At 41.0% G+C, this 12,364-nt stretch overlaps 1 protein-coding gene across 1 annotated transcript in view; it reads right to left on the reverse strand.

The window, feature by feature from the left end:
* LOC136007176 (ovostatin-like) overlaps positions 1-12,364 on the reverse strand; it is a 28,514-nt gene that overhangs the window by 3,174 nt on the left and 12,976 nt on the right. The window contains exons 17-32 of the mRNA XM_065665094.1: positions 11,813-11,933; positions 10,971-11,064; positions 10,027-10,255; positions 9,397-9,523; positions 8,049-8,170; positions 7,332-7,383; positions 6,936-7,019; positions 5,982-6,158; positions 5,587-5,668; positions 4,585-4,741; positions 4,036-4,110; positions 3,322-3,487; positions 2,463-2,683; positions 2,076-2,291; positions 1,811-1,935; positions 1,531-1,621 (exon numbers count right to left, since the gene is read on the reverse strand). Of these exons, the coding sequence (XP_065521166.1) occupies positions 1,531-1,621; positions 1,811-1,935; positions 2,076-2,291; positions 2,463-2,683; positions 3,322-3,487; positions 4,036-4,110; positions 4,585-4,741; positions 5,587-5,668; positions 5,982-6,158; positions 6,936-7,019; positions 7,332-7,383; positions 8,049-8,170; positions 9,397-9,523; positions 10,027-10,255; positions 10,971-11,064; positions 11,813-11,933 (2,139 nt within the window). The remainder of the gene's footprint in view (positions 1-1,530; positions 1,622-1,810; positions 1,936-2,075; positions 2,292-2,462; positions 2,684-3,321; positions 3,488-4,035; positions 4,111-4,584; positions 4,742-5,586; positions 5,669-5,981; positions 6,159-6,935; positions 7,020-7,331; positions 7,384-8,048; positions 8,171-9,396; positions 9,524-10,026; positions 10,256-10,970; positions 11,065-11,812; positions 11,934-12,364) is intronic.

Raw genomic sequence — 12,364 nt, forward strand, 5'->3', positions numbered from 1 at the left:
ACTATTCCATAGCAAAACACATTTAAAGTGGCTGCCATCCTCCTCCTGTGCCATTCTGACATCTCTTGGCCAAAATGAGAAACGCAAGTAGAGCATTTTCACAACAGGCTGAGTGCAAACAAATCACAATGATAAACAGTTTTACCAGTCAGCTTTGGTGCATGTGACTTCAGCATTAACTTGAATGCTCTCATTTCAATGAGAATTTACACTTACACGACATTTCTTCCACTCAAGCTGACTCACTTGCTAGTCCATTGTATATTTAAAAATAACCCAAATGTTTTAAAAAAATTAGAAAACCATATGAGCAAAATTATTTTTCTATAAAAACACACAACCCCAAAAGATTCCAAACTTTAAAACCAGCTATTTTTTTCCCCAAGTGCCTATGAAAAGGAATAGCATGCCAGTGTAACATCCTAATAGAAAAATCTTCCAAAGTAAAGTTATGAACCTTACACAGTTCTAGCCAAAAAGAAAGGAATTCAGGCCTGAAGGCTGAATGATTACAAGTTTACCAAGCTAGAGTCTGCTGTAGAGCAGACTCTACAGTGAATTGCATTCTTCTCTTTGGCTACTTGAAGTCTTGGCCAAATACTGAAGATACCAGAGGATCTGATTCACCTACGGAAGAGACCAGTCCTTGGGAGCAGAAACTGGTCAGGCTATTGGGCTTGACCAGCTAGCAGAGACTCCTTTGTGTTTGTTTGGGTCTGTGCATGTGTCTGCATAAGGCAACTGGGAGGCCAAGCCCAGCTGCTGCAGAGACTGCATGTTTACTGTTTACTGAAGATACATTATGGATATGTTAGCCATTTATTGAAGATACCCACCATGCATATATGTGAATGCTGGGGGGCAATCTAGGTCCTGCCACTAGAATGCTGCTGCAGCCTTGGGGGTGCATATGTCCAGGTGTCAGCAACTGGGTAGAACAAGGATCCAGGGGCAGCTGCTGGACAGACTAGGTGTCTAAGGTCAGCTGCCAGAGGGGCCCACATTGCATATTTGTGTGTACATATATGTACATGTGTATACATTCATATATATACATACGTATTATATATACATACATATATATATACATATATGTTTATCTTTCCCATAAATGAGCTTTCAGTCTGGTTACCCAGGAAAGGGAACAGAATAAGGTCATTTGTGCTGTGGTTGTGTAAATGCTGCCTTTCCTGTCTCTGATGATCTGTGTGGACAGCCTTGTAGGTATGTAGATATGTGTGTGATGTGCATGTCTGCCTATTGAGAATACACAGACTGCTGTTGGCTGTACCTGGGGATATGAAGCTGAAGCACTCTCACATCTATTGGGCTACCAGATTTGGCAGCTCCTAACAGATTTGTCTTCAATAGATGAACAGCTACACATCTGATATACAGAGTATGTGACAGAAGGCTGTACCCAGAGACTTGGCAGAATTCCCACGGGGCTCCAGTTTGCTAACCAGAGGCTATTTTTATCTACTTCCTATGTTTTCAGTGTTTGCCATTCACTTTGTCCCCATTCTTTACCTTTTCCAGGGAAGACCTTACAGGAACAAAACCCGAGAGCATCTTCACGTCAATAATAGCCATGTTGGAGACTTTGCGGTTTCCTGTGTAACTAAAATGAGAAAAGTTCTGTTAGTCTGGTCTGCAAATGGCAAGGAGGCCAGGGAACTGCATTTTCAGCTCCCAATGATCCTTTTTGTCTTCCTGCAGCAGTAGCAGTTAACTGCCTGTACTTAAAGCCTTCCTTTGATGCCTTAACAAACCATGAACTCGAAGGGATCTGTCAATAAGAGGAAGTTACCTGGCAGAGATGACAAGGTCAAACTTTGGTGGGAAGTTGCTTGTGCAAGATACATTGGCTGGCCGTACGGAGAGAGAAAATCCTGCAGCTTTTTTTGGCAGATGGATGTTGTATCTCAGTGTGGTCTAAAAGAGATGGGAAGTGCAAGATGGTCACAGGCTTAGAGGCTTTTGTGGCTTTGGCATGAGGTACGGAGAGGAATGAGGTACAGGGGACTGCCTGCTTAGTTCTCAGAGGGGTGGTGGTGATTCTCCAGCTTGCTTACCTGCAGATAGACACAGCCAGTGCCGTTCACTTCCACACTGTAATTCCCTGGAATAGCGGGTAAGGAAGCCTGCTGCAGTAAGAAGCGGTTCTTTTCATTCACCTGGAAAATCTTACTGGGTGATTCCATGAAGTTGACTTTGACTGTGTTAAGACTGTTTTTAAAGAAGGTGAGGTATCCATACTGGGCTAAAGCTTGGAGAGCAACAACAGTGTCCTGAAAGGAACAACATGATTCCTAATTAGATACCCAGCTGTAAGACGGTGCGTGAGATTAGCACAGCTCCTATTTCCCTGATGCTTTGTCAGTGCTCATACATGGAGGGGGACTTCGTAAAGAGCTAAGGAGACACGATACAAGTTCTGGGGCAACACACCCAGCTGTTACCTGGCTGGAAGAGAAACCGCCATATGGGTTTTGCTGTTTGACAAGCCAGTGCACAATGTGAGAAGTGTAAGATAAATCTTCTGGAGTGAGTTTTGCTTTATTGAGCAAAGCCAGGAGCACATAGCTGGTCATTTCAACCTCAGCAGAAGAGGCACGGGAATAGAAGACAGGTAAATGTTCTGCTGGTGGCTTCTTTTCTCTCTGCCAGTGAACTGAAGCACCTGAAAACAGGAAAGTGGGATGTATAAAGCATGGAAAAATCTCTTGCTGGTTAATTCACTACAGCATCACTTGGGAGATAGGCACACAATTCCCTCTCTGCCTTTATCCTGAAGTTTTTTCAGCCATCAGTGTCCTGAACTGGAAAAGTTTTAGTTCCAGGACTGAAAACAGAAATGGATGTAAAAGAAATTAAAAAATTAATATAATAAAATAATAAAGAAATTAAATAAATTAATAAATAGGCTGCATAAGTCAAAGAGTGGTTGAAGCGAAGGCAGCGCAGCAGATGCTAAAGCAGTAGCAGACTGGAGCACACGACACAGTCAAGGGAACTGGGCTGGTTCAGTGTGTAGAAGAGGCTACTGGAGGAACCAGGCAGTCTTCCACCACCTTGGACTGAGAACTCCAGAGGTCTTTCCCCGTATTTCATAATTCTGAGAAAATGAGGCCACAGCTCCATCTTTTGTGAAGCAAAAAGAGAGAGACAGAGAAGTTAATAGAGATAAACTCAGTAGCAGAGCAGGCATGAAATGGGAGGGAGCAGCATCAATGAGAAAATTCTATTCAGATAGCTCACATCATATCACAGGCCGTTCCATCAGCTGTATTGCCTGTATCATGGCCATCCTGTACTTACCATTTCTAGTAGCTGTCTTGTCTAGCTTCTCAAGGAAGAATTGGTATCTTTTCTCTTTGTCAGCTAAGCCATAAGCATAGGCAAAGAGGGCCTGGTTATACAGGTTATGGACTCCATTGCTAAATGCAGTCTCCAAACAGTTCATGCCATTCTGGACAACAGGATGCTGATAATGCAAAACATAATAGGGTTGTCAGGTACTTGGATTTGTGTCTCAGCTTCTCTTTAAATACTTCCACCACTGCTTAAGCTGCCATAACTGACCCTTCATGCTAAGAATATACATGATCCATGTTATGTTTAAGGGCCTACATTGTGTATCCTATAAAGAAATGCCCTTCTAATGGTACTGTCTTCTTTCTTTGCTTGTTTAGAGGCAGCATGGCCGGACTAACAGATCACTGCACCCTTTCCTGAGCTGGACTCTGGATGGAGTAAGCATATTCAGTCTGGATTTTGCATCTACAGAGGCTACCAACTGGATTCCTCACGTTTTTTTCAAATTAACCCATAGGAACTGATTTGTAACACTCATCAAATACTTATGGCAACTGCAGGGCTCTGGAAATAAATTTCCTCAGATGACCCTAATGTCCAACAATCAGTATTTACCAAGAACAATTTGTATTGCTCAAGAATACAGATGTGAGAACTATGACTTGCACACTGACATCTGGCTGACTGGACTAATAGAGCATGACATCAAATACCTACCGCAGCAGAGTGTCCAGCCTCCAGCAATGCTGCCACAATGTAGGCTGTGAGTGAGTATTCACCCTCTTCTCCACCCTGAAGGAAAAACAAGCAAAGAAATGGTCAACACAGAAAGAAATAAAATATTATTTAATTCATAATTATTAATTCATAGTAATTAATTCAGATAACAGATTTGAGATCAGAAGTAATTTCTGTATCCCTGTGTGCACAGGAACAAGAAAGATCAAGTTCACTCAGGCCAAAAATTATTTCATGTGTTTTTCTGGCTTTTGCACATATGCAGTAAGGCACATTATAGCCTGTGGCTGAACACATAATGCAACAGTAAAAATAAACCCTGAGACTTCTAACTCAGACAGTTCTCCTTGTTTCTATCACATTGTCAATAGCAGACATAAGAATCATTCCCTGCTTTTATATGATAGAAACAAGAGAATAGTACCAGGAAGAATAAGGGTTTGGTCATAAGCTTGTGTCTGGAAGACACAATCCAGATCAGTCCCAATGGCAGGACTGGAAGCGTGGGACTATACTAGTCTTAGTTACCTTGAGAGCATTGTTAAAATGTGACCCAGCATTTTCAAAGCAGCCATCTGACTTCTGCTTGCTTGCCAGCCAGATCAAAGCTTGAGACTGGACTTCATCATCTATGTAGATGTAGCGTTTGGCTTGTTCAAATGACTTGTACACAAAGGCAGTGAGCCTGTAGGTGAATCAGAAACAGAAAGCAGGTAAGGTGTGAACAAGACCAAGAAGGTTTACCAGCAACTGCATGTGCACAAAAAATTACATTAAATGAACTCTGTAATATCTGAGGTAAAAGAAACAAGTGTTTTGTAAGTTTAAATAAATAAGATAGTTAAAGATTGGCCTGAGGTTTCTCCATCACTGTGCTTGAAACCATTCTTTCAGAACAAGGGTGTAGACAGAGCTTGATGATTCATGATAGTAATTTCTAATTTTAAGTAATAGAATTATGAATTAAACTAGGTGTGAGGGTACTTCTGGAAGTCTCCAGTCCAACCACTTGCTTGAACTAGGGACAACCTAGTTCTTTCTTCAATCACGTTGAGAAAATCTCCAGAGACAGATATCCACATCCTCTCTGGGCATTTGTCCCAGTGCTTCCCCTTCACCTGGGGAAAATTGTTTTTTTTTTTCCTTCTGCTCAGTTGGAGTTTTCCCTGTTGCAACATGAGTAAGGACAAACTCTTGTTCTTACTCTGTGCACCCCTGAAAAGAATGTGTCTTTCTTTTCTACAGTCCCCATCTAGGTAGCAGAAAGTTTTACCCAGTCTTCAAATTACTCTTCTACAGGCTGAACAAACCCAGTTCCTTTGACCTCCCCTTGAATATTATGTATTCTAGCCTCAAACATGTTCCCCTCTTTTGCACTCTCTCTGGTTTATTAATCTATCCTTTACTAGGGAATCCAAATTAATTAAGCTTTATCCGTTTGGTCTATTAAAAATAAGAACTATTTAATATTTATAATTTTTCAAAGCCTAAGGATCCTGCACCAGGGAAATAGAAAGCATCATCACCTACCATACACTCCCTTCCCTATCTCGCTTCCCAAAAGAGCTGTAAGATCCATCCCGGTGTTTGTATGATAGCTGTTTTTGGTACCCTAAAAACACAATAAAAAAAGACATATTTCTAATCACAGAAACGAATTAGTTCTGCTGATCATTCAACTGAAGCAGCAAGACTTTTTAATTTACTACTGAGTAATGTATGTCTGGTGAATAGTGTCAGCTACTATGAATTTTAGGTGGTTTTGCTGCAGGAAGTATAACATGCTTCTTTGGGGTGCTGTCATTGCATGCTCCAATGCAATAAATGTGGTGCTAGAATTCAGAGATGAGTGTTCACCATGTAGACCTTAAGAGTTTCATGCACACAATCACAACATTAAACGGAAGAATCTGAAACCTTCTCACCTGTAGATAAATATCCAGTACCCTTGACTCTGATCTCTTCAGTCATCTGCCCAGTCTTATTCAGATAATCCAGGGCATAGATGCTGGGTGTGAACAAAGCCATGTTCTGTTCTCCACAACCATAAGGCATATGGAGGAGGTTCTCCATGTTCCTCAAGGCTGTACCCAAAATGTCTCCTGAAGAATGAAAGATACTAGAAGTCATTTCAGTTCAAACATGTTTTTCTTACACAACATTATACATCAATACTGGCTGGCATGGGTTCTGAAAAACAGCAATGAGCCCTTAGAAGGGTTAGATTTTTCCCTGTCCTTTACAACCTGCTTCTCATTTTGTGTGTACATGTGAGAACAATGTGTAGGGTATGATGCTGATGGGCTACAGAGGCTGTATTGCACAGTACCAGCACACCTCACACTGACCCAGGCATGAAAAAAACCTGCAGTTGGAAAGCAATCTGAATTCAGAACCTCATAAAATTGTCACTGAAGAGAACTGTCAGTCTCAATAATGACCTTGTGATTAGTAGAGTTGATTGGGACCTGAAAGTTTTGTTCTGTGGGAACTTGCCAACTGACGTGTTTTTCTTTATGCAAAAGCATAAATTTGAAATGACGTAGTCAGCCAAGTTCTGATGTATTCTTTCCAAAAAATCAAAATAATTTTTGCAAAGAAGACTGCCTTTTCTACTTTTTCAGCTGAATTAACTGTTCTACTACAGAGAAGGGGATATGCTAATATAATATAATCTGAAATGCAATATTAAGTTGAAGTAATTTGAGTATTTTGTCCTCTTTTGATAGGACCACATTGTGAAGTAGGAAACATTTCCTCTAAAATCAAGTATTTCCTCAACTTCCCATTAGTTTTGCATGTATATACATGATGGCACTTGGTGTGGCACTAGGGAAATGCCATTTACTTTTGGCTTTTAGTCTAAGTACTAAACTTACCAATGACGGAAAAATAAGCTCTGGCTGATCCCTGCACTAGGTTTCTTGGCAGGCTGAGAGACACGGGTTCAGAGATTCTTGTGCCTGATGAGAAAATATAACAAGAATAATTGTTAAAATCATCTTTTTTCTAGAACTCTTTACTTTGAAAGCATTACTACAGTGACTGTTAAAATCTGCAGCCTGGGTAAAGAAAATGCTGCAGAGACTTGCCCAATGAGTATCTTCCAGAGATACTCATTGCAAGGTATCTCAGAAAATCCTGAATTGTAGCCCAGCACCTTGACCCTGAAACCCTCTTTCCTCCTCTGGAAGGGCCTCTGGTTTTGTAGGAGAAAGCCTGCAAGACAGTGAAGCAGTTCCACTGACTGCCTGGAATGAATGACCTCACCTTACCTTTTGTACAGATGAGGGAGCTCTGAGTCAATTCCTTTTTAATGCCTTCAGGCTGTTTGATTGCAGGAGATTGATCAGGAAGAGAAGAAAAATGTAGAACATCACTAAGAAGCCATGACAACTTAATGGTGTAAAGCAGTCTGCCCTTGTGGCTATTCAGACAGTGCACCCCTTGAACCCAGTCCAACTCTATCTCTACTAGAATATCTTTTGACCCATGGCTCCCTCTCTTTTACACAACATTCTGTCCAGAACAACTTTCTTCTTAGAAAGCAGCTATAAAATAGACATTGCCAGCCTATAAGAGGGGCTCTGTCCAAACAATCCTATGTGGGTTCTGCTTTATGATGCTCAAGATAAACCTTTGTCCTTCTATATCTGCCCTCCACCCCCCTCTACAGTATTAGAGTCACAGGATACAGGCATTTTTAGGTAAGGTATAAAATCTCCTCCCTTCTGCCTACACCTCTACTGACATCTGTGGGGTGTCAGAGCATACATGCTCTGACATGATCCCAGGAAGGAGACAGTGGCGAGAAGAGAGTGAATGCCACTAACTGTTGTGATTTACACTCTTATTTTTATGTGAAGCAGCCTACACAGCTCCACCCGTGTCAGCTGACTTGCCTCCTCACACTAGCTAACTGCTTCTAATTCACAGCTATAGGAATTGCAGTTCCCACAGAGCAGAAAGCATGTTCAGATTTCCTACTGTACCTCAACAAGCAGAGTTTGAATCAGGGTGTCCCTGCGAATTGTCTCCTCTTCTGGGGATGTGCTGTTTCCAGTACCTCCAGTGTTCAGTTTGGCCTCAGCAGTAATTGTGAATTTCACCTCACCTGGAAAGCCACCCACCAACCCAAGAAAAGAGTTATCTTCCATGGCTACAGCTATCCCTGATTTTCCCTGCCTCTTCTAGGCTGATGAACTGTTGAGAAATGTATTCTCTCTGAAGGCAACTCAGTAAAAACAAATTTCATGGAAGTTCCACATCTGTCTGCTACTGGCAAGTAGTGGTAGATTGGGGCCCTAGTATGAGGAATGAAATAGGGATGATCCTGCCCAAAAAAATGACAGTACTATCAGTTTCCACCTCTCTTAGCCTTATTGTTTCCTTTGGTCTAGGGCAGTGTTGCAATACTTACAGCTCTGCTGCATATTTCCTTCTGATGGAATTTGTTAACTGAGGGACAGCAGTGAGGAGCAGCCTCAGTGCTGCTGCAGCACCAAGGAGCAACCCTGTAGTGAGCAGCTGTAGAGGTGTTGCTCACTTCCCCCTTTCAATCATTGCAAACTGGAAATCCAAACAAGCTTTTTACTTGGAAAAAAACGCATTATCAGAGTTAACAGGGAGAAACAACAGCTTTTTTCAGCTCTGCAATATTATTTCACTGCATATCCAGTTTTCATCCCACTATAATTTTGCATCTTTCTCAGTGAGTTTGAAGGGAATCACTCACACTGACTTTAGGATTTTAGGAACTACCTTTTAAAGAAAAGGTCCATCAGTGGTTCATTTTGAGAAGAATCTTTGCTACTTTAAAGCTTTTTGTACTTCAGCTTCTGGGGCACTTACACATGCATGCTGTTCTAACCGCTTTTTTAAAAGACACTATTGACTTGAAGGCAGTGTGAATTAACACAGCTGTAAAACTGGGGAAGAGCAATGTCTTTGCCTGTTGGGAATCCAATCCAAAATTATAACCAAATTTTATTCTTACTGAATATAGCTGCTTAGGTGCAAAAATGTGAGCTGAAAGATCATGGGCACATGAAATTCTGCCAGTATTTCATACATAATATGGGAAGAGAAGAGCTAGTCCTAAAATGGACAGGAAATTAAGTACCAAAAATCAGAAGAGATATAACATCAGAACAATTCACTGCTCATTCAGCGTGTCCAAGGGAGCTTTAGCAGAGATCCAATACTAAATTCATGGAGCAATAAATAGAGCTGCCCAGAAATGCCTCTCTGTGGGTTATTGATAATGCATTAAAAGGCAGGAGTAAGAGAACAAGAAAGATCAAACAGGGATTTACCAATGTGATGAAAAGACAAACTTACCGAGTTTTTGGGGGCTAACTGCCCAAATATAGGTTTTTCTTTCATTGGCACACACCTTTGCTGTGTTGCCCTCTGGTGAAAGGATTTCTGCCTTGTAGTCACTCGACTTTGCTAGTATGGCGCTGACCTGAGACAAAGAAAGGAGAAAGATTACAAATGAAGCAGGCTGCCCCTAAAGCTAGTCACTTCTCTGAGGAAGTGGCAAAGCAGTCTCTTTTCTGCCCACTGTCAGTAACTGTTTCCCAGAACTATACCAAGGTGTCTGTGCCAATTAGTCAAGTCATGAGTTACTGCTACATGCAACATTCTTAGCATATATTGTGTTTTGCACAGCACAGTACCCAAACTCCATGTTCCAATTCCTCCTTCAGGAGCAAAAAGAAGTAGTAAATTATATAGGGATAAGGATCAAGTTCTTATCTTCTGTGGACCAGCCACAGTTATCATCAGCCATATTTTCTAGGGTTATGACAGGCATGTGTCCAGGGAGAGAGAGTGAGAGAGTACTGCGCCAGGCTAAAGTGTAAGTTAGACACTTGTTTCTGCATTTCTGGTGCATTATGCAGGAGAATGCCAGGTTGTCTGAGAAACAGACAAAACATACAGGAAGTAAAAAGGAACTTGATATACCTGGATGCATTTGTTGAGGTAATTGAAGACATTGGCTACTAAATTAAATTTTTCCCCTCGAATGACAGAGTATGGCAAGGTGAGATCCACAAAGAATGGTTGGAATGCTGTCAATGAAACAGGTGAAGAGATGCCAAAACCAGCATCATCCTGCATGCAGAATGCACTGGCTTTCCATTCTGTGATGGTGTCAGGAATGGTGTAAAAGACATTTGCTTCTCCTCTGGAACTGAGGGAAAAAAGAAAAACAGAATAAGAAGTGATCTTTGGCATTTTAAAGCCAAATTATACAACTGGCTCTCTACTTGAGTCAGTACGAAAGTGTTTTCGTCTCGCTATCTGCAAGATACCTTTCTATATTTAAAAAAAATTATAAAGCTGGAAGTAAACATGAAGGTGCTGGTGAACTACATGTTGAAAACATTTGGAAGAATACTCAGCTTTTTAAATTTAGAAATACAATTTGTTTAAATACCATAATCACCAAACACACCGATTAGAACCAGTACATTTGGATTAATGTTCTAGAACAGCCCTTGGATGTATTGTTAAGATGGAGATATTCTTATTGCAGATGCTGTGATAGCCTGGAAAGATAACCAAATTAACCTGAGTTTTTGCTGCTGAATTAAACATTGGATGAAACACAACAAGTTTTGCTCCTGCACTCTCCAAAACAAATGCTTTTATTTTACTTTTAGTCCTTACTCTTTCTCCACAGCAGAAGGATGAGGGAAAGTGCACAGAACATATGTTATTCACACTTCAAGAAGGTTTAACACCATGTACAAGGTTGAGATCTCAGCAGCCATTGATCAAGATTAGAAAAGGAGACGCGAATCTACAAAGTACACATATGTTTCATGGCTTCAGCCCAGAATTCTTTTCAGCAACATGTATAAACTCAAAAGCACACTGTAAGAAGTGAAAATAAAAATACTTACTTGGTATGAAGCAGATCCCAAATCCAGGTCTCAGGGAAGAATTTTCGAACAGTGCTAACTCCAGAAAGAACCCTCGACTCATCTAGAATATTGTCTATGGTTAAAGTATAACAGAAAGGTCAGGCCAGAAGAATCTGAATGGCTGTCAGGCATGCTTAATACCATAAACAAACGCTAAGTATCCTGTTCAAGCATTTTCCCATTCTTTTTCCCATAAAAAGGGAGAATTCTAACAGATACAGGGTATGTGAAGAAACAATTTCTTATCTACTTCTTTTTCCCATGGGAAAATACTAGAAAATTTAGCTATTTCACAAGACATTTCACTTCATTTCATACTGAAGGGTCTCATCATCCACTTAGAAAGGCATGTTCCCCACCCTCTACTACTAGCTCAGTAGAAAATAGTAGCCAGCATTGTCACCAAAACTTCTAATGCTTTACAAACTTCTCTGAGAACTCAATCATTTTTACGCTGTTCAGTAGTTAAAACTGAATATCCAGTCCGTTGGAAAACTACATTTTTCCATACAGTTAAACTACAGTTCTGATATTAGGAACCAAGGTTTGCTTTCCAGTTTTGCCATGGACTCACTTGTAACGTCCAAAAAATCATTTAGCATGGAGGTACCTCGGAGTTCCTAAGTAACAGAGAATTGACTCTACTGCAACAACTGTCAGAAAGAGATTACTAGAAACAAACTGGGACACAGACTAATTAAAAAAAAAAAAACACACCAAAAACCCAAACCCCTCAGCATGCTGGTTGCTATCTTATAAAGGCAACAGTTTTGAAGAGCAGGAAGACTGGGACTGGAGATGTAGTATGAACCTTCTTTTACCTGAACCATAGCCACCGGCATGTTCAAAATAGACAGGATAATCTTCCATATCTGATTTGTCTTCATTGCACAGAACTGGCTTCCGCAGCACAGAGTTGGTGAAAACCTTAAGGCCCATATCCTGTATGTGAAGGAATTGGTCATGTCACTAGCCAGCAGTGCATCCTCTCTGAGTTATCGTACTTCATCTCTCTCCTCCCTCCTCACATCCCACCCTTGCAAACCTGAACATCACAAGTCTCTCTACACTCTCTATGTCTTTCTTATGGAGCAGTGACACATGGTGTTCTGTGAAGATCAGTAATGATGGGGCTTATGTCAGATCTTAGCCTATAGGGCCAGTGGAAAGTGGAGGCAAGTGTAACAGGAACCAAGTGGCCTACATCACAAACTCAGATATTTACTAAGAGTGCCTGAGATCATGAGCCAAGGCCATGGTCCTGCTTAGGAAATATGTACTGAAGCATAGGCAGGATCCCAGTGAATATATCTAGTACTGATTTTCGGGCTTCCTGAAGAGGGAGGGATATGAAGGCAGAAAATGGGAGTTTG

Source organism: Lathamus discolor, chromosome 1, assembly GCF_037157495.1.
Source record: "Lathamus discolor isolate bLatDis1 chromosome 1, bLatDis1.hap1, whole genome shotgun sequence".
Lineage (NCBI taxonomy): Eukaryota > Metazoa > Chordata > Aves > Psittaciformes > Psittacidae > Lathamus > Lathamus discolor.